The sequence below is a fragment of the Lepidochelys kempii genome, chromosome 10 (assembly GCF_965140285.1).
Source record: "Lepidochelys kempii isolate rLepKem1 chromosome 10, rLepKem1.hap1, whole genome shotgun sequence".
In the NCBI taxonomy this organism is placed as follows: Eukaryota; Metazoa; Chordata; order Testudines; family Cheloniidae; genus Lepidochelys; species Lepidochelys kempii.
Window position 1 is genome coordinate 77,863,573 of NC_136389.1, and position 23,065 is coordinate 77,886,637.

At 45.0% G+C, this 23,065-nt stretch overlaps 1 protein-coding gene across 3 annotated transcripts in view; it reads right to left on the bottom strand.

The window, feature by feature from the left end:
- Positions 1-23,065, bottom strand: part of PCSK6 (proprotein convertase subtilisin/kexin type 6) — a 118,665-nt gene that overhangs the window by 29,369 nt on the left and 66,231 nt on the right. For 2 of the 3 annotated variants that reach the window (XM_073304307.2, XM_073304309.2), the window contains exons 9-13: positions 19,061-19,161; positions 15,990-16,093; positions 11,723-11,840; positions 5,931-6,119; positions 1,404-1,540 (exon numbers count right to left, since the gene is read on the bottom strand). In XM_073304307.2, coding sequence (XP_073160408.2) covers positions 1,404-1,540; positions 5,931-6,119; positions 11,723-11,840; positions 15,990-16,093; positions 19,061-19,161 — 649 coding nt within the window. Of the gene's footprint in view, positions 1-1,403; positions 1,541-5,930; positions 6,120-11,722; positions 11,841-15,989; positions 16,094-19,060; positions 19,162-23,065 lie in introns of those variants that run through there. The other variant, XM_073304312.2, reaches the window with a different exon arrangement.

The following is a 23,065-nucleotide window of genomic DNA, read 5'->3' on the forward strand; positions in this document are numbered from 1 at the left end:
AGGTCAAAATTAACTTGACTTTACAAATTAATTACTAAATTATTTAAAAAAAAAACAATCTAATTTAAGGTTTCAGAGTAGCAGCCGTGTTAGTCTGTAGCCGCAAAAAGAAAAGGAGTACTTGTGGCACCTTAGAGACCAACAAATTTCAGTGTAAGCTTTCGTGAGCTGCAGCATGGAAAACTGCATGCATCCGATGAAGTGAGCTGTGGCTCATGAAAGTTTATGCTCAAATAAATTTGTTTGTCTAAAGTGCCACAGGTACTCCTTTTAATCTAATTTAAGCCTCCATTTCCCTCCTCCAGTTCTGTATTTATTACACACTTCATGTCATTATTTGCTGCCACGGAAGTCCCTTGACTATAGCCTGGTGGCTGTTTGTGGTCTGCCTCGATTCAGATTTCAGTGAAACAATCTCACCAGATTTACGCACTCTGGAACTGCATTTGTTGCTCCCAAGGAAGTGCACAGCATTAGCAATTGAAGTAGCGTGGCCATTCACATGTTCCCAGAACTCCAGACATTAAATTAAGGCTTTTACATTTCTTTGTTTTGAACCATTATATTCTGACTTTATCACCTTCGTTCTTGGGGTCAGCAAATTCAGTTTCACAGTAATGTTAATTTTACAATTAATTCTTAGATTATCCTTTGATAGACAAGTTTGTCGACCCCTTCAGCATAAAGAATTTCATCAGATTTCGTCACATCAAGTCCTACTAGACCTCGAGAGGACATCTAGTCCAGCCCCCTATGCTGCAGCAGGACCAAGTAAACCTAGACCATCCCTGACGGCATTTGTCCAACCTGTTCTTAAAAACCTCCAGTGATGGGGATTCCACAACCTCCCGAGATAACCTGTTCCAGTACTGAACTATCCTGATATAGTTAGAAAATATTCCCAATATGTAACTTAATTGTTCCTTGCTGCAAACTATGGCGGTTACTTCTTGTCCTACCCTTGGTGGATGAACACAACTGATCACCAGATTTAGGTATAGATACAACTATATGGACTAGGGGAAAACAGCTTTTCTAATGAAGGAGTCAGTAACCAGATGGCAGTTTGGGATTCTTCTAATGTCTACAAACACTCTGAAGTTCTCAAGATGAAGTTCATCCACACACAGCAGGGGGACCAGAATTTGGAAGGCCAAAATTATTACTCCGTTTAGGCACCTACATTTGAAACTGTGCTTTGTATTGCAACATTTTCCTTAAGAATCGTGGCAAAGTTCTATCCAACAAACCCAGGTGAAAGCACAATTCCAAGTAAGCACAGACATTTGCATCAAGTACGACACGGTCAGGGAAGGAGCATGACAACTGCACTCTATGCATTACACCAAATCAGTAGCTCAGATGCTACCGGTGACAATCTAGAAAGACAACACTGTGCTCACCTCGTCTCTCTGGGTTGCGCATCTGGGATGGCGTGTCATGGATCTTCAGAGTCCATTCCCCTTCTGCCTTCTCCCCCCAGCAGTGGACGGTCATGAATTCCCAGTTTTTAAATCCTTCGTTAGAGATATCAAACACTCTGCAATTGAGGAGTAGTGTCAGTGCATTACTCAAGACAATTAAACAGGGAGCACTGCAAGGTGCTAAAAGATATGCACCCTAATGGCTTCTCACCGCAGTGCGGACAACCCAGGAGCAAACTGCAGAGTGCACGGACAGTGCTATGCTCTAACTTAGGGGTGGGCAAACTGCGGCCCGTGGGACAGTCCTGCCTGGCCCCTGAGCTCCCAGTCAGGGAGGCTAGCCCCTGGCCTTTCCCCCACTGGCCCCCCCTCCCCCACAGTGACACCACCATGTGGGCAGCGCGGCTTGTGCCTGCCCACCTCCCAGGCTTTCAAATAAGCCGGTCCAGCTGCTCTAAGCGGCCTGGTAAGGGTAAGTGTGCAGGGGGCGGTTGGATGGGGCAGTGGTTCGGGGGGGAGGGGTAGTCAGGAGACAGGGAGCAGGGGGGGCAGTTAGGGACGGGGGTCCTGAGGAGGGGGGTGGTCAGGGGACAAGGAGCGGGGGGGGGGTTCGGAAGTGGGAGGGGGCGGATAGGGGGCTGGAGCCACACTGTTTGGGGAGGCACAGTCTTCCCTACCGTTTCGCACCTCCAATGTGGCCCTCGGGCCAAAAAGTTTGCTCTCCCCTGCTCTAACTGCTCCGTGTGGACACAGCTAACGCAAACTAAAAAGGTACCCAGCTTGCTGTAACTTCGTGCTGTTTGAAAGAGGACAATGTTAACATGAACTAGGTACCTTTTAGTTTGTGCCAGAAGCCTCCACATGGAGCAGATAAAGTGCAACAGTTTGGTGTACTCTGCAATTCACAGCCCCGTAGTCTACACTGTGGCACAACGTAGACATAGCTTAAGTCAGGGGTTCTCAAAGATTTTCATTAGAATGGGCTGCATCTTAACAGCGAGATGATCTTGTGTCCAACACCCATCCCATTGGTGATGGCACAGGCCACCTCCCCTCCCATCAGGACCGGTGTAACATCCCTGTGGCAATGGCAGCATTGCCTGCCATGGAGAATTAACATTAGGAAAGTATCTTTTAATGCAACTTAGCAGCTAGAATCAAACAGGAGAGCCAACGCTAAGAGACCAGCCAACAGCTTGGGAACCATTGTTCTAATCTCACGCTCGTACATGACTTACAATAAAAATTAACCCCAAAGGGCAGAACACAGCATTGTAAAAATAATCTACCCAGAGACTCTGCGGGTCAAATAGCACCTGGTTACAGAGAGAAATTAAGAGCCAAGGTTTGGAACATCGATTTTTTTGGTAATAATTCAACATCCACCACCGGGTCTGCTTCTGATTCAGGGTATTTACACCAAGGCCTTGAGCACTGGACATGATCAGGCATCTTCTAGATACTATATAGGCCCTGATCCTGCACCAAGATCCGTGAGGACACACCCCGCATGCACACATGGAGTCCTACTGAAGTCATTCCCAAGCACATTGTTGAACTATATTAAAAACCATACTGCAGACAGTATAGAGTGCTCGATACGGCTGCGTTTCAATGTAGCAGTTTGCTCGGCGTGGGTGTGGCCAGGGCATCATATTGGAATCAAATTCATAGTGTATTTACCAAAAAACTTAAAGACCAAATATTCACCATGCCAGACCCTCAGCCCTAGTAAGTCCCTAGTCATCTCCTATCTCCCACAAAGGGTGTTCCCAGGGAAAGGGAGTGTGGCCCATAGCTCTAAACCACAGCAGAGACTCCAGATGTTATATAATCTGCCACAGAACTGGAGGGGAAGCAAAATACTCCTATGCACGTTCCCTTTCTCAGCCTTGCCCAGCAGATTATGCAAAACATAGTTGACAAAAACACCACCCAAGGGTCTTGCATAACAAAATGTATCTTGCTCGCTGCACGAGTGTAGCTTCAATTTAGGAGACTACTCCATAGCACGGACATGCAATGAAGTCTTGTAACCACAGTACTCTGCTATTTAATCATTACTGAGAAGTGGGGAGACGCTGCCGATTGTGTGAAGCCACCACTCCTGATCATAGTCAGCTCACGTCTCAGCTGCAAATCCTCCAGTAATATATTCCAACTGTAAATTGAACTATCTGTTCCAGGGAAGAGTGGACACTACAATGGACTAGGGGAAAGCAGCTTTTCTAATGAAGGAGTCAGTAACCAGATGGCAGTCTGGGGTTCTTCTAATGTCTACAAACACTCTGAAGTTCTCAAGATGAAGTTCATCCACACTTCCAGCAGGGGGACCAGAATTTGGAAGGCCAAAACTATTACTCAGTTTAGGAATACAACACACACCAATTTTCCTACTTCACCTTCATCCCCACTTGTGAGATTTCTGGAACAGCCACTATCTTGTAAAGTAAAAGTTCTGTGAAGCAGTTTATAGCTTGCAAAGAAGAGCCACTAGGAATCAAAGCTATTATTTTGGGGGTTTTGTTTGGGGTTTGTTTGTTTTTTTCCCATACATTAAAGATGTATGTATGTTCAAGTTGCAGTGGGGGAGGTTTAGATTGGATATTAGGAAAAACTTTTTCACTAAGAGGGTGGTGAAACACTGGAATGCGTTACCTAGGGAGGTGGTAGAATCTCCTTCCTTAGAGGTTTTTAAGGTCAGGCTTGAGAAAGCCCTGGCTGGGATGATTTAACTGGGAATTGGTCCTGCTTTGAGCAGGGGGTTGGACTAGATGACCTTCTGGGGTCCCTTCCAACCCTGATATTCTATGATTCTATGATTCATACTAGAACATTTCTTTTGGCAAATAGTAAGTCTGCCAAAAATGCATTTCCGTTTTGTTAATTTAGATCAAATTTGGCAAATGGTTTTAGGGGAAAAAAACTGGGAAGTGTTGAAACATTTAATAGAATCATAGAAATGTAGGGCTGGAACGGACCTCAAGAAATCCTCAAGTCCAGCCCCCTGCACTAAGGCAGGACCAAGTAAACTTAGACAATCCCTGTCCTTAAAAACTTCCAATGATGGGGATTCCACAAATTCCTTTGAAAGCCTAGTCCAGAGCTTAACTACCCTTATGGTTAGAAAGTTTCCTAATATCCCTTACTGTAGACAAATCCATTACTTCTTGTCCTGCCTTCAGCAGGCATAGAAAATAATTGATCACCATCCCATTATAACAGATATTTAACATATCTGAAGACTTCTCAGGTTCCCCTTCAGTCTTCTTTTCTCAAGACTAAACACATCCAGTTTGTGTTTGAGGTTTTTTTTAAAACCTTTCCTCAAGGGTCAGGTTTTCTAAATCTTTTATAGTTTTTGTTGCTCTTCTCCAGACTCTCTCCACTTTGTCTACATCATTCCTAAAGTGTGGGACTGAGAACTGGACACAGCACTCCAGATTAGGCCTCACCAGTACCAAGTAGGGACAATTACTTTCCAAATCTTACATATGACACCCCCATTAATGCACCCAGAATGATAATAGCCTCTTTCACTACCGCACTGTGATTTTGGCTTATATTCAATTTGTGGTCCATTATAACCCCCAGGTTCTTTTCAACAGTATTACTGTCTAGCCAGTTATTCTCCATTTTTGTAGCTATGCAGTTGATTTGTTTTTTCTTCCAAAGGGTAGTACTTTACACTTGTCTTTACTGAATTTCATCTTGTTGATTTCAGACCATTTCTCCATTTTGTCATTCTGTTATAAGCATACTCTCCACTCCATTATCCACGTCATTAATGATAATACTGGACCCAGAACAAACTCCTGCAGGACTCCGCCAGATACGTCCTCCCAGTGCAAAAGCAAACCATTGACAGCTACTCTTTGACTACCGCCTTTTAAACAGGTATGCACCCCCATCTTATAGTAATTTCATCTAGATCACATTTGCCAAAAGCCTTTCTAAAAATCAAAATATATCATGACTAAACTTCCCCATAGCCACTGGGCCAGTAACCCTGCCAAAGAAGGAAATTAGGTTGATTTGGCATGATTTGTTTTTGACAAATCCATTTTGCTCTTGCTTATTACCCTGTTATCCTTTAGGTGCTCACCAATTGACTGTATAATAATCAGTAGCAGTGTTTTCTAGGTATTGAGGTTAGGCTGTCGGGTCTATAATTCCCCAGATCTTCTTTGTTTCCCTTTTTAAAGATAGACACCATGCCTCATTTTGACATTTTCAAAATGAACCTTTTCAGCCCTTTGTTTCAAAGTCACAGTTCATTAAGCCTGCCACTGAATTCCCCTTCTGGCCTGACATTTTCCAGGAGAGTTCTGTGCAGATTCACCATGTCCCAGTCAAGCATGGGGGGCTGGCGGGGCGAGGAAGAGGGAAAAGTTGCCCCTTCTTTTAAAATGACAGTGCAAAACATGATGGTAGCCAGTCCCAGGCTAACCTGGCCCTGTGCCCGCTGCTGCAACTGCATGGCCATATAGATTCAGCGGTTCTCACCTTCTTGCCAAGAGCTGAGACTCCGTCCCTGAGGGAGACGTTAAGTTAATCTGCAGGTCCCCGCGCCGAGGGTGCTCAATGCTGACTCGCACAATGACATGCTCCAGGTACACCACGCGCTGGTCGTAGTGGTTGGCACAGGCGTTGGTCACGGTGGTTGTGCACACCGTCTGGTCGGCATGGATGTCCCTAGAGGAAAAGCAAGGGCAGTTTGCAATGGAAAGGAGAGCAATGTGCCATCACTGGGGGAACTGAGTTACACAAAGAATAGGACAATGGCCACGCAGATGGAATCTGCTGACTGTAATTGATTTGGCCCTGCTGCATGTTACGAGGCCAGTTCTCGCTGACCCTTCTTGTTGGCCAAAGCGTTCAGTTCTCCAAGAGGTGCCCCCCACAGGCTGTGCTCTGGGGAGGTCTGTGGGCACAAAAGTAATTGACAGCCCTGCAAACAGCCATTACTCCCATGTCAGTGCTGGAGAAGTCTCCCCCAGGGTCAGCTCCAGGAGTGAACAGCAGATGGATGGAACCACCAACTCCACTTCTGCCAGCAGCACATGGAGATGCCCAAAGAAGTGGGCTCTGTGGTGAAAAATGGGTTCATGGCCCCTGCAGAGGCTCCCCAGATCCTGCCTCCCAGACAGCAGAAGTGAATGAGTCACACTGCGGCAGGGTCTCCTGTGCCCAGACACAAAGGGAGCAGAATTTGACCCCCACAGTGTGCTGGGAGATAGTGGAGTACTTCAAAGATTGTTCCATAGAGTTCCTTCCTTTGATCAAACTTTTCTGGCTACTGTGTAGAATACTGAGTGGAATCTACAGCACTTGCTCATTCTGAAAACACATGCCATGGAGGAGCTGAACAAGAATAACAGTCCCCCAACTGCTCTTAAAACCCTGCTTTCCAAACCTAGCCCGGCTGGCTTGATGTTTGCTCATATCAGCTGCTGGATCCTTCACAACTGAAATTTTCAAATTTCAGCGACCACATTCTTAACTACACAAACAATCGCCACCCACCAAAGGATTAATTCCCAGTGAATTTCTCAGCCGTGTTATTAATGTATAATTTATTAGAGGGAGCATTTTCTCAATTATTCCCCAAGTTTCCTCTGGGGATACTGCCAAGCATATGCTTTGGATTCTTGCAGGGATTACATAGCATGCCTTTATTTTGCCTTGGTCATAAAAAAACAAACAAACAATCTAAATAATTATAAACAGTGATGTAATTCCCTGGGAGGGTTTCTAAGTATTTGAAAACATTATTTGCATGCACCAGGAACACACTTCAAGATGCTCCTCTCTTCATGACTTAAAAGCTTCAAAAATTCATAGTCTTGGCTGCTTTAGTGGCTTTGTCAGCTAGTCCTTCTGGTCCAAAGTGACCGTAACATGGAGATTTTAACATGGTATTTTACACTTAGGTTATTATATAGTAGTTGTTTTACTGTAGCGCCTAGTCATGGACCAGCACCAGGGCTAGGTGCTGTACAAACACAGAACAAAAAGAGGGTCCCTGCCCCCAAAGAGTTTCCCATCTAAGTATAAGACAAGAGTTAAGACAAAGTTGCACCAGGGCCCGGTGCAGAACATCCCAGCTTTTCTCCAGGCACTCCTTACATCACCCATCTACCAGAGCCCTTAGGGTGGCTTTATATCCAGCCCAAAACTGAATCTGATGGCAGGCAGATGAAATCTGTTGCTGTGTAGGTGTCTAACACCCAGGTGAAACAGAACCCACCATAGCAGCATCTGGGGAAAAGTTCTGGAATGATGTGCAGCCAACTGCAGTTCCACATTATGTTGTGCCTGACTAGCTATAAACTGTTCCTATGCAAGATTGGGGGGAAAAAAAAGCATCAAGCCAGACTAATTTCCAATCATCTTCAGGGTTCAGAAAAAGTTCATTGGAGTTAGTAATCAGAAACAATGGACACCACCATGAGGCCAAAACATCTTACGCCTTCCAGACAGACTTCACAAATTACTTAATGCAGCACGAAAATGGCCTAAAGATCTAGCAAGCCAGGTCTTTTGGGGACATCACCAGCAAGAGGAATGCTGTGTTTAAACCTCAGGGACTGGGCTGCAGCATCTGAATTCAGTTACACCTGGCTTCAGGTAGGTAACTCGTATGAAACTCCCACTGGCTATTAAGACACAGAACCTGGTTCATCACCAGGTCACTACAATATTTACACCAGTGATACTTTACTCCCTGTGTGTGTGCGTGCACAACACAGATATTTATATCACACACACACCCCGTGGGTGGATTGGTAGGTGGATGGATGGAAACCTCCTCATATTATGTTGCCAACTCTCATGATTTTGTCATGAGAGTCATGATAGTTATTGCTTGCCTTAAAGTCCCAACTCCTGGAGTCAAGTGGGTACATGATGATTTCAGCCTTTATTCTTAATGAAAAAGTAAGTTTTCTAGCCCTCATGTGTGGAGAAAGCTTCAAAGTGTAACCCCAGTGCGCCCAAAGGCTCAAAAAGCAGAAGGCAAATAAAAAGAACACCCCGCCCCATCTAGTCTTTTTACACAATCTCAGGATTTTAAGGTGAATCTCGGGATTTTTGGTGAGCTGACTCATGATTTGAGCATTTGGGGTTGACAATATGGCATTCGCAGACACGGTCAACAAGGGAGAGAGTGTCCTGACAAATTAAAGCTAAGCCAGGCTAAACCACTCTTTGTAGCTTTGCTTATTCTCCCCCCCCATCTCTTTCCACATACTCATGCTAAACAAGGAGCCAGAGGGGCTGCTTAATGAAATAAGAATCTGGGTGCATTTCCTTCACTTGCCAGCCTCAATTGCATTTCCCCTGTTCATGTCTGGAAACCACAACAAACTTGTTTTGTTTACTCATTGTTTCCTATTATTTCACAACAAACAGTAACAAATCGATGCTATCTGCATCACAACACCTTGTCCTACCTATAACACCAGTCTGCTGAAGGGCTCAGTGGTAACCAAATGGTTTTGAATGGTCCTCAAAGATCTGAGTTATGGATCACAAACTTTTTATTAATTAGTATTATTATTAGGGCCACATTCCTCCTTGGTTTAAAAAGAGGGTCTGTATCAGAAACTGTTTTATGAACTTCTTTGGCTACAAATTCATAACTGCTTTGCAGTCTCTATTTGCTCCAATAAAATAATGGTCTTTTGATTAGCAAATCACTTGTTCTGGAAAGGAGGATGTGTCTTACCAGGAATTTTGATTCTTTAAGAGCCAGATCGACTAATCTGGCCCAACAGACTATTCTGCTCATGGTCATCAATTCCCACAATGAGAAACACATTTACATGCCTGTTTCCATTTAGGCTGAAACTTTAATGCCTGGGCTGACAGATCTACTGCACCAGAGAAGAGAAGAAGGAATTTCTCCCTAAAGGGCCTGATCCAAAATCCATTGAATGGGAGTCTATTGATTTCAACAGAGACTTTGGATCAGGCCTAAAGAAAGGGGGGGGGGGGAAGGTCTACAAAAGACCCGTAATTGCACCTGAGTAGCCATGAACTGGCCTGCCTTTGACTTTGAAGTCTTTCCACTGTTTATAAAAAACTCTGAAGTAGCGAACACCAGGAAAGCCAGCCCAGATGCATTCTGGAACATATGCCAAAGTTATTGGGTTCAGTACAGGAGTCACAAGATGAAATTCTATGCTCTGGGTTATGCAGGAGGTCAGACTAGAACATAGTGTCCATTCTGGCCTTTAAATCTATGAAAAAGACATCTCGCGCAGATGGCCAGCACAAATTCTATGAGAAGTGCTGCTCTAAATGAGGCCCAGTTCTTGGTGTCCCCATCTTAGCACAGCAGAAAAGATTTCTGATATGATCAAGACAGCTTTTGTTCCCAGTTTTAGTACAGAGGAATTGGAGGGTTTTCCGGATGGTCCTTCATTTCAGGACATTGCCTGCAACGTGGATAGTTCCAGAATCATTCCCCTTGTGTCCAGGTACCCTAATGGAAGATCCCTGGTACTTCAGAGGTCACTCCATCTGGGATACCCCTTCATAGCAGTTTCTCCCTGGGATGGGGAGACATGGCAAATCATAATAAAAACTATATGCAAAACCAGACAGTTTGCATGCATCAACTGCGGGGCTTCTGTTTGGAAGAGAGGAATTTGAGTCAAGCTGCTAGAGGATGGTCTCATTAATAGCATCCATTTCAAACAAATTCAAATCAAAGTACCTTCAGACATTTACACAATGAACTAGGCTCAGAACTGGCATGTACCTAGTGTATCTTATCTCCTGCGTCTTGCCATCAGCCTATACGCTGCGTCTGAAGCAGCACTAAGATGAATTGCTGCAAAAGCTTCTACCAACCAGTTATAGGGATTTAAGAAACAAAAAAAACTACCCTGTCCCCTTGCTACAGCACTTCTGACAGAGCTTCAAATCCCTGCTTATTTGGTGCAAATCAGAAAAGAGACAAGGCCACTGGAATTCTCAGGACCTTTGTTCACCAACACAAACCTGGCTTCATTTTCTAAATAAGAGGATACCCTTAGTTTTTGCACAACTGGACCAAATTGCCAGGCTGAGGTGACTGCTGTCCCAGCCACAGACTTGCTTGCCTCTCTTTCTTCCCTTGAGGTCAGCAACTTCCTCACTTCCCTACCCACAAGCCATCCTTAAGGGCCTGCCCCTGCAAACACGCCCCGGAGTAGCATTTGCTCCCCTTCGTAAGCCCTGTAGGGAATGTTGGCAGGTTTGGGCACTAACATAGGGGCATCTACAGAGTTCAGAAAAAGCACTAAATACCACGAGACTCTCCATAAGACTTCCAGAGTGGACGATGCTGTGTTTAGAAAAGCAAGTGGCAGAATAAAGCAGAAAGTCATTGTCTTCTTTGGTCTCTTCTGAACAGAGTGAGAATCACAGCTTCCATTTAAGAAGGAAGATACACACCTAATCCTTGGGGCTGCAGAGAAAAGCTTGAAAACTTGATCCCTACAGGTTCTGAAATCAAAAGAACCCAGTGTGCAATATTTGTTCAAAATATCAGGAGGTTATTATTATTATTTGCCTTCTGGTTTCTGAGCCTTGACAGTGCCCTTGCTCCACATTTCCAAGCCTCTCTTTGCAACCGCGAGGGCTAGAAACTTTGTTTTAAAATAAAGAAACAAAAAAAAAAAAAAAACCCTGACGTTCTCACTCCTTCACATGCCTCCAGGAGCTGGGGTTTTCAGAACCAACAACAACAATCACAAGACTCATAAAAAATTTATGAGAGTTGGCCACCATGAATACTTCAAACACCATGCAGATAGCAGGGGGCACTCCCCCACGTCAAACCAGAGTTCAAACTCAACTCCAAGGGCATGGTTATTCACCCCCCCTGCACACATACACTAGGCAGGCCATTCATCCGGTTTTAAGCTGGACAGGTCTGCTTTTCTAACCGTTGTTCCCCATCCAGCACGGAGACAAAAATCAGACACGGTGTTGTCTGGTATTGGACAGCGTGTGTGCAAGTGGGCATGAAGCACCACACTCTTAAAAATGGCTTCCCCCAGGCGGCGTGACCTTGACCACACAATGTGGGTGAGATCTAGCCAGCAGGGACGTGGTCCTGCCACAGAGTCTAATTTACCTCCATGCATGGCGCTGGGATAGCTGAGCGCATCCACAGGCAAGTATTAGTAACTGTAACAGAAAGTGATTATTTATGATGGAGGTTACGCATTGTCTGCCCAAGCTAGAATATTTATGCCATCACATAGTCCTGGTGCTGGGGGGGAAGTCTACAAAAGACCACTCACCTGGGTATCCTATCTGAGCTTCCAATGCAGATGTGCTGGGTGGGTGCTTTTTTCCATTTCTTAGCTTCCATTACAATAGCTTCTGCATTAACCAGACCATATCCATATAGATGGCTAACTGAAAAGACACAAGACTCAGAAATCTACTTGCTTAAAGATATTAACAGAGTTTAAAAGTCACTTATGTGTGTGTGGGGGGAAATGTTTAACCTTGGCTCTTGATTTCTTAGAGGGGGAAAAATACTAAACATGCAAAAAAAAGATCCAAATTTCACCTTTTCCTGTAGCACAGGCTCTATGGGCTTAGGGAAACTCTTCTCATTAGAATCCCATCACCATCTTGAAGACTCTGTCAAACTTTCTGTGGTACTCCTCACTGTCTACCCAGCTCAAAAGATATAGGAGGAAGCAGTCTTCTGTCTATTTCCCTCAACCCATCCAGCAATATTATTAACCTATCCAACTATACTCTTAGCCCAGCAGATGCAGCTGTCCTATCTTGCGGCCTCTCCTTCTGCCCCTCCACCCCCACAACCATGATACAGTTCTGTGGTGACCTAGAATCCTATTTTTGACGTCTCCGACTCAAGGAATATTTCCAACATACCTCTGAACAACATACTAATCCACAGAGGTCTCCCTACCAACACTACAAAAAGAAGGATTCTAGGTGGACTCCTCCTGAAGGTCGAGACAGCAGACTGGACTTCTACATAGAGTGCTTCCGCCGACGTGCACGGGCTGAAATTGTGGAAAAGCAGCATCACTTGCCCCATAACCTCAGCCGTGCGGAACACAATGCCATCCACAGCCTCAGAAACAACTCTGACATCATAATCAAAAAGGCTGACAAAGGAGGTGCTGTTGTCATCATGAATAGGTCGGAATATGAACAAGAGGTTGCTCGGCAGCTCTCCAACACCACTTTCTACAAGCCATTACCCTCTGATCCCACTGAGAGTTACCAAAAGAAACTACAGCATTTGCTCAAGAAACTCCCTGAAAAAGCACAAGATCAAATCCACATAGACACACCCCTGGAACCCTGACCTGGGATATTCTATCTACTACCCAAGATCCATAAATCTGGAAATCCTGGGCGCCCCATCATCTCAGGCATTGGCACCCTGACAGCAGCATTGTCTGGCTATGTAGACTCCCTCCTCAGGCCCTACGCTACCAGCACTCCCAGCTACCTTCGAGACACCACTGACTTCCTGAGGAAACTACAATCCATCGGTGATCTTCCTGATAACACCATCCTGGCCACTATGGATGTAGAAGCCCTCTACACCAACATTCCACACAAAGATGGACTACAAGCCGTCAAGAACACTATCCCCGATAATGTCATGGCTAACCTGGTGGCTGAACTTTGTGTGTTAGTTACCCATAACTATTTTACATTTGGGGACAATGTATACTTTCAATCAGCGGCACTGCTATGGGTACCCGCATGGCCCCACAGTATGCCAACATTTTTATGGCTGACTTAGAACAACGCTTCCTCAGCTCTCGTCCCCTAACGCCCCTACTCTACTTGCGCTATATTGATGACATCATCATCTGGACCCATGGAAAAAGAAGCCCTTGAGGAATTCCACCATGATTGCAACAATTTCCATCCCACCATCAACCTCAGCCCGGTCCAGTCCGCACAAGAGATCCACTTCCTGGACACTACAGTGCTACTACCCTATACCGGAAACCTACTGACCGCTATTCCTACCTACATGCCTCCAGCTTTCATCCTAACCACACCACACAATCCATTGTCTACAGCCAAGCTCCTCGATACAACCGCATTTGCTCCAACCCCTCAGACAGAGACAAACACCTACAAGATCTCTATCAAGCATTCTTACAACACCCACCTGCGGAAGTGAAGAAACAGATTGATAGAGCCAGAAGAGTTCCCAGAAGTCACCTATTACAGGACAGGCCTAACAAAGAAAATAACAGAACGCCACTAGCCGTCACCTTCAGCCCCCAACTAAAACCCCTCCAATGCATTATTAAGGATCTACAACCTATCCTGAAGGATGATCCAACACTCTCACAAATCTTGGGAGACAGCCAGTCCTTGTCCACAGACAGCCCCCCCAACCTGAAGCAAATACTCACTAACAACCACATACCACACAACAGAACCACTAACCCAGGAACCTACCCTTGCAACAAAGCCCGTTGCCAACTGTGTCCACATATCTATTCAGGGGACACCATCACAGGGCCTAATAACATCAGCCACACTATCAGAGGCTTGTTCACGTGCACATCCACCAATGTGATATATGCCATCATGTGCCAGCAATGCCCCTCTACCATGTACATTGGTCAAACTGGACAGTCTCTACGTAAAAGAATAAATGGACACAAATCAGACGTCAAGAATTATAACATTCACAAACCAGTCGGAGAACACTTTAATCTCTCTGGTCACACGATTACAGACATGAAAGTTGCGATATTACAACAAAAAAAACTTCAAATCCAGACTTCAGCAAGAGACTGCTGAATTGGAATTCATTTGCAAATTGGATACAATTAACTTAGGCTTGAACAGAGACTGGGAATGGCTAAGTCATTATGCAAGGTAACCTATTTCCCCTTGTTTTTATCTACCCCTGCCCCCCCCCAGATTTTTTGTTGCAAGAAATCTTTTGCTGCTTTTGGCTAGCACTAAGTAAGAGATGCTCAGTGCACTTCAGTGGGTTCCAACTATTATTATTTATTTAGAACTGTGGAAGCTCTCAGGAGGTGCCAATCAGAATCAGGGCCTGTGGTGAAAGGTGTAGAACCAACCATCAGGAGATTACACTCTAAGAAGGCTCCTAAAATCCTTTCATACATAAAGAATCTCAGCATGAAGTGAAGTGGCAGCAGCAAACACAAATTACCAGCACAAAGAACAGTCCCATTCTAGGTACCGTGTCTACGAGTCGTACTACTGAGAGGTTAAGCAGCAGACTTCACCCTGCTTTTCTTTGGGCCAGGTTCAACAACAATTCCACTCACCTCCTACACTGCAGAGTTTTAAGAAAAAGTCGTTGTTGAAGTTGGACAGAATGTAGATTGGATCCAACTCTAATCCTCCCTCTTAGAGGTGGCTACAGTTAATCATACTATGCCCGTGTCATGAAGCCATGGATTATGCTACAGCCATTATCCTGAGTGAGTAATGAAACTCCGAGGACTGTAAGTGTGCTAGATACATTTTCCATCATTAGTTGGCATGGCTATTTTAGAAACAGCACCAAATCCTTTCCTGATGTGCTTTAGACTCCCACTGGCATTAACTGGAATTACACCAGTATTTTGAGAGCAGAGGAGAACTGCAATGCCTCTCAGTGTGTACTATACATATATACAGTGTTTCTGAGGTCACTATGTTCTTGTTAGTGTGTGTCACACACATACCCAAAATTGATTTTCCATTTGATAGAGCCGTGCCCCACAACGCCTCAAGAGGGTAAAGTATGAACAACACTAGGTTATCCCAAAGATTTCTACTGAGAGTGCACTGACAGTGACATAAATGACACTGCTATGCACCTTATTCTCCATACATAGATTTCTGCACTGCTTTCTCCCTATCCACTTTACTCCTGGGGGAATTCTGCACCAAAAAATTCAAAAGTCTGCACACAATATTTTAAAATTCTGCAAATGTTATTTGTCAAAATAATGCTATATAATTACACCAGTTTCAATTATTTTGGTAGTTTATTTCAAAATACTTATCAGCAACTATGTCTAACAATACAGACAACAAAAAAAGATTCCCTGAGGACAAGAGAGTTAAAGAAACCCCTTCGACAACTCAGTTCCCGTTTCTCTGCCTCCTCCTTCCCAGAGCCCAGCCATGGGGCCGGACACCCACGCCCTCTCTCCCCAGAGCCCAGCCATGGAGCACCCATGAGCCCAGACACCAGCAACTCCTCTCCCGCAAGCCCAGCTGCATGATTTCACAGCTTCCTTCAGGGTGTGCCAGGAACTGGAACTGCTGGGAACCCTCTAGCTCTGTCCCTTTTCCCCCCAGCAGTGTCTTCTATTTGCAAGCTGGGGAGCTGGGCTCTGCTGGGTCCAGCAGCCCCTAGTGGCAGACAGCAGCTCTGCAGCACCAATTCTGTGGGGAAAAAGGAAATTCTGCACAGAACATTAATTCTGTGCAAATTCTGTTTTGAGTAATGGTGCAGAAGTCTCCTGGGAGTACCATTTGCAGCAAATGATGCTCAATCCAGTCCACATACACTGTCTGCCTCACCTTTGCGTCCTGCTCCATTTATTTTCCAGTCATTTGCTTTCAGATGTAGTGGCCTGGATGTTTTAACAATCAGATGCTGAACATCTCTCCAGGTCAGTGAGGGGCTAAAATAATAATGTAAAGAAAAAAATTACAGGGAAGCCTTCAGGGCCTGTGTAGTAACTTTCAATCAGCTGAACATTGTCAGGTACATTCAGATTTGACTGTTCTGTAGTGCAAACCCATGGCTGCATGGAGGAGAATGCAGCAGCTACATCTCACCTTTCCTGGTAAAGGAAAAGACAACATCATTCAGTGATAGATGTAAGAGGGTTTTCCTTCCATTTAAATTAAAACACAGTGCAAATTGGTTATTTAAATGTTAGCATTATGTGTAGAGATTTAAAGGAACTTTTGTTTTCCATCCCTCTAGACTGGAATAGATATTAAAAGTTATTTAAGTTCTAGCAAAGCTGCAATGGGATCAGATAAGCAGGGCTAAATACTGGACCTGGATGGAACGGGTAATCTGATGGCCAACATTTGCAGTGATTCATTCCAGGCTAAGTGTATTGAAATCTCATGCTTCAGAACATAAACGGATTGCCACATGGCGGTCAGGAAGGAATTCTGCAGTGCAGAATAGTGTACATTTTGGGTATGGTTTCCCCATCTTCCTCCAAAATGGCAGGCATTGGTCACTGCTCCAAGCAGTTTACTTGACCAGATGGGCCAATAGTCTGAGTTGCAATAGCAAACTTTACATTCCTATAAATATCACATCCTGTGGGAAATAAACTGAGCTTCTCATTTAGGGTAACAATCAAAGTAGGCTATAAATGAGACTTAGATAGTATTTAGGCATTGTGCTGACCCTGTGAATTGGGGTGAATTTCACTCACTGTCTAACTCTTTATAAGCATCACTGATTAGAGATATTTTGTGAACACTTTTCATGCTTTTCCCTTTCAGATGCTACTTAAGCATATTGAGCTTGATTTATAATTCTATCCACAGCATTTAACAAAAGAAATTCAATTTATTTCTTCTTGTAATGGACTGTCTGAGTGCTTGCATCTCTTATGTGCCATCCTCTGGTACTTAATGCTGAATTTTATTCACCAGCAAACCCATTCAAAAATTACATCGAACTCTCTTCATTTGGAATGAAAATGGCATCTCTAAAATGGGTTCCTCTGTCATGGGTTCCTCAATTTAAAATAGAGCCAAAGTATCTTAAAGCCAGGGGGCAGGGGAACAAGGACAAAAGTGGTCAGCTATGCCAGCATTTTAGTGCCTTCACTGAACTGCATCACATCAACCTAAGAAATTATGGGTCTCTATGACTGTAGACTCCCAGCTGCCTACAATAGATTAATGGCTGCGGGAGCTGGAATCACAGCATGGATGCCAGCAGCCTGGGTTATTGTTTTTTTCCTAAAACTAATAAGTTGTATCAAACGCATCAAACACGCTTGTTATAGGAAAGAGAAAACAACGGCCTGAGACATGTATAGATGCCAAGGCTGCATTTAGAGGGAAAGTGACACCTTTTAAAACGCTAATATAACCCACACACCTCCTGGCTGTGGTGTTCTGTCCCACCTAGTGGCAATTGAGACCACCTAGAGATTAAGGAGTCTGCTACAGCCTTAGCTAACAGCCATGTGGTTTTAGCTCATACAGCAGAGGCTCATGTACTAAGCTCCAGAGGTCCCAGGTTCAATCCAGATGACCAGGGTCTGTTGGTGTTATACTCAAAACTTACTGTGTTTTGTTTGGGATCAATCCCAAAATACTGAATTCAATAGGAGCTTTTCCCCATGCATCAGTGGGAGCAGGATCAGGTCCTTTAACTGCACAGTCTCAGAGAATTGGTCTGATAATGTCCCCTGTATGTAGCAGCTGCATTAAGAGCTAAATGCCACTTTCCAAGGAATCAGAGTAGCAGCCGTGTTAGTCTGTATCCGCAAAAAGAAAATGAGGACTTGTGGCACCTTAGAGACTAACAAATTTATTTGAGCATAAGCTGTCGTGAGGCATCCAATGAAGTGAGCTGTAGCTCACAAAAGCTTACGCTCAAATAAATTTGTTAGTCTCTAAGGTGCCACAAGTCCTCCTTTTCTTTTTCCAACAAATGCACCTCACATCCATCCTGAAAGTGTATCTAGTGCAGAATGAGGCTATCCCAGTTGCTAAATGGTATTTCCCACTGGGAGCACATTGCTCCTGATCTGCACTGGATACTGCTGAACTTTAAGTCTTTATTTGGATCTACCCACCCTTCACTGTCTGAGTCCTGGCTATTTCACAGACCCTCCTCTCCGGTCATGTGATACAGTAGAAACTGTTGGATTCAACAGCTTCCTGGTATAAAAAGGGAGGTTGGTGGCAGGGCACACCCAGTGAGGGGGTCTCAGGATGACACTCCCCCATTCTGGTCCGCTACAACCTGGGTTTTGTGATCTTCAGGTTACATCATGAAGTTTATCTGTACATTGCAGGAGGGGATGTAGGGAAAAGTAAAAGAGATTTAAATGGAAAGGAGGGGCTGAGGTTGGGGAGAGATTTCAGTTTTCCAACCATAGCTCTTTAAAAAGGTAGAGTCGGTCAAAATGTTTTACACTAAAAGCCTTTTCTTTGGTTGAAAAGTGACCGCCCCCGCCCCCCACCTCCAAATGAAATGTTTTGTGAAAAACTGACACCATTACAGAAATGTTCCATTTCACATGAAACTTTCTGCAACATTTTTAACCACAATTTTTATGGAAACCATTTTTGAAATAGTTATCAAAAATTTTCGTTCACTGAAAACTGTTGTCTTATTGAAAGCCAGGGGTTCGGTAAAAGAAATGTGCTAAGAACTAGTTCAGTAAAAGTGTTATTTAAAAGTATTGCAGGAAATTTTCCTGCAAATTAGAAAATGGACCCACATAAAACCTAGCAAAATGGAAACAATTTCACAATTTTTCATGAAATCATTTTCCCATTTCAGCCAGCTCTAGTAAAAAGCCTGAAATTTTTCTCTGGCTCCAATTACATAAACATTCAATACAGAAAGTAGCCAACAAGGAAGTCAAGAGTTAACTTACTTTGCTTCTAAAGCCAAAGCAATGATGCCTGTGACAATGGGTGCAGACACGGAGGTTCCAGTATGACCTTCTGTGCAACCGTGTCTTAAATCCGTGGTAACCTAATGACAAAATTATTGCAGCTAGTCATTGTGCTATGAGCAGATTTCTATACAGTTTGATCACAAAACAGTCCAAGGTCCGTGTCACAGACAGAAGAGCTAACAATTTAAGAAGCTGAGAGACAACAGGTGGAAGCACAAGCTAACTTACTTAGTCCTGCCATGAGTGCAGGGGACTGGACTAGGTGACCTCTTGAGGTCCCTTCCAGTCCTAGGAGTCAAACAATGAGGTGATAAACAGTATAAGCAGCAGCAGTCACAGCACACTAACTGCCTACCCACTGTCAAGTTTTTTGTGGGCATTGTAGTGAAGCGGCAACTCACTGGGGCGGCGCCTCCTGCTGGGCGTCTTGGGAATTAGCTCTTCCAGCCCAGAGCGCCCTCTGCAGGCTGGTGTCTCACCTGCCGCTGGCCCCCATGTCCCTCCTGGACCCTGGTGCCCCTCTTTACCTCAGGGTGCTATCCCCTGGCAGTGCCCCCACACTCTGGGTCTCCCCTTCCAGGAGAACCCTCAACCCCGTATCCTCACCTTGCCTCAGTGGCTACTGCCAGTCACCATCTAGCCCCACATACTGGGGCAGACTGCAGTCTGTAAACCACTCATCATCAGTAAGGGGGGTTGGACCAGCTGCCTCTGCCTAACCCCAGGCTATCCCCTACCTTTCCTGGCCTTTAGCGAGGCCTGCAGTCTGGGGGTTTCCCAAGCTGGAGCTCCTCTGGCCTCCCCGTCCCCCCCAGCCTTGCTCCACTCTAGGTACCCTGCTCAGCTGCCAGGTCCTCCTCTCTCAGGAGAGGGAGAGAGAGAGTCTCTCTACCTGAGCTCCTGGCTCACAGCCCTTTTATAGGGCCTGTTGTGGCCTGATTGGGGCATGGCCCCAGCTGTGGCTGCCTTCCCAATCAGCCCAGCCCTTTCTCTCAGCCCCCACCCTCTCCAAGGGCTGGCTTTTAACCCCTTCTGAGCCGGAGTGGGGGGACTGCCACACTACAGGCATCACCACAAAGGAGGGTTTGAAGGAGCACTGTGAGATGTGTCTGGGGATGTATACAAGGAGCTTCTTCTGGGACAGTGAGGGAGCATGAGGGGAAGCATGAAAAATGCTTGCTGGAAAAATCTGACAAAATGAAGGCCCCACTTCAGGAAAGCACCCCAATTCGGGACAGCACTTAGACTTTAAACGTGTGCACAAGTCCCATTGATATCAATATGCACAAGGCATTTAAGATTTAAGCATGCTTTTTTTGAATCAGGGCCCCAGACAGCTGTACAGCGAAAATGGACATATGATAAACAAATGTGTTTTAGACATTCCCAGCTTAAGTTTTTCTTTAGCTACTTGGCAGTACAATGACAATGTAATTTGAGACAGGGGGAAAAACTTTTGTCAAGGATCATGAATTTGGAGACAGCTGCCTATGGAAAATGAGTATCCACGCTGCCCGGTGACATGTTGTGAGGAGGGACATTGTCATCACCGTTACTGCAATAATAAACCCAAGCTTTTCCCTTTCAGTCACCACTGGGCTCCAGGGGAACAGTAGCTCACTTTGACTGCTGGCCAGAGTGACAGGGCTGGCAAATCTGCATGAGAGTCACCACCAGCACTTACAAACATGCCGTCTGATCTGGCCCATAGAGAAGCTGATCCTTGCAAACATTCAGTTAGCAGCACCTTTACTTTTAGCCCAGAAGATTCAAGTCCAGCATCAGGGCTTGAGCTATTAATCTAATACATCCCTCGGTGAGTGCTGCATCATTAGATGGGCTGGTCTTCAGATGAGAAGTTAAATCAAGACCTGTTCCCACACTGTTAAAAATCCCATGATTTTAAAGCCACTCTCGTGATTTTTGGGACCTGTCTCATCAATGATGCGACTGCCCAGGTGAAAGTTAAAGCAAAAAATACCTCTGGTGCCCTGGCCAACATTCCCTATTTTCACAAAGCAGTCCCAGTGTCTCAACCTGTTTGATAGTAGAAAGTAAAACTTGCTGCATTACCCAGAACTATCTAACTCCCTGCTTTGTAAAGCATGCGGAGATATCAGAAGTATGAAAAGTGGCAAACTTTGATATCAATCTATTCTTCAGAAGAAATGTGTGTCAAATTTCCGAAGTGGTTGCTCTCCATAGTAATCATATTTGCAAACCGTTGCAGTGGTTTTTTGCTGCATGAGGATACTTAAGATTAAGGGGGAGGCTGTGGCTAGAACGCTGTATAACACAGTTTTGATGTTCTGTATCTAGCCTGCCTTTCAGTGGAACCACCTCTTCTGAACACCTGAGGATAGTTTGTCCTAGTGGTCTGCAAATCCTCAACCCAATTCACTAGCTCATTAGCTTGGCAAGGTGATGAGTAGAGCAGGTCAAAAAACGGGAAATCCTGATACATCTACATTTTTGCTTTCGTCCCAAATCTGGAGGGAAAAGTTGAAACACCGAAAATACTCATGGAATAAAAAGTTCTGAAAAATGTCTATTTGGAAACTGCAAAACACTTTATTTTGGCATTTTCCCATCAGGATGAAACACTTCAATATTCCCAAATTGAAAAGTTTCATTTCAGTTGGTTGGACTGACCTGAAACGAAACATTTCAAGTCAGTTCAGCATTAAACTGCGTCTCCCTGTGGTGCTGCATTGCCTTCTGGTAGTTTTAGTTCAGGGACATGATGCCTTTTCTCCTGTGGGCTGGGCTCCCCGGTCAGACTACACCCATGATGCATCAGGCAGCTCAATCAGAACGGAGACTGCACTGCATGGGAGATGTAGTCCAGTCTGGGAGCCTGGACCATAGGAGAGAATGGAAACATCAGACACCCAAACTACAGCTCCTATAAGGAAACCCAGCACCATAAGACTATGCACCTTAATGTGAAACTTGTTCAACAAATATTTTGTTTTGGTTTTCCTAATGGAAAAATCAAAAAAATTGAAATTTGCCCCACAGAAAATTTGTATTTTGCAGGAACTGCAATGTCCATCGAAACATCATTTTGATGGACGATTCCGGACTAGCTCTAGCGATGAGAGGTGATGACAGGTAATATTGGAATTGCCTGAGTTTTGGGTTATGCACAGAGAATATTATAGCCCAGTATCTTGCTATTAAGAGACTACATACATTTTTTTGATGGGCAAACTTGAAAGGCTGTGAAAAAATACCCAAGCTGTTCACAGAATGGTTCATTGAAACTCAGTGATGGTTTTCCACTATTTCTCTGAGGAAACATTATTATGATGTTATCAAGGGAAGAAATTAGGAAGGAGGACAGGGCAGGTTTTTATTCAATGGGGTTGTTGCCAAATGTATTCGTCAGAGCTAAGAACCCTTTTTCACACATTAGTGTGACTAATCAAGAAAAAATACAAGTCAATACTTGCAGAGCCTAAGCAATTTCACTGAACACCAGTCTTGTACACTGCATTGTAAATCATGTTCCAACATGCACTGGTTCAGCCAGTCGCTCTTTTGAATTACAACACCTTCCTGCTTCTCACAGCGCACAATTCGAGACCTCAAAACAGAGGTGGGCAAACTACATCCGGCCCGCGGGACCGCCCTGCCTGGCCCTTGAGCTCCTGGCTGGGGAGGCTAGCCCCTGGCCCTTCCCCCATGATACCCCCTCCCCTGCAACCTCAGCTTGCCACGCTGCCAGCGCTCTGGCCCACCACTCCTGCCGAGCAGCGTGGCTGCGAGCTCCTGCCGCTCTGAGCAGCATGGAAAGGGGGCGGGGAGTGGGGGGTGGGGTTGGATAGGCATGGGAGTCCTGGGGGGCCCGTCAGGGGGCGGGGGTGTGGATAGGGGTCGGGGCAAGGGGACAGGGAGCAGCGGGGGTTGGATAGTGGGTGGGGTCTTGGGGGGTGGTTAGGGGCAGGGGGTCCCGGAACGGGGCAATCTGGAGACAAG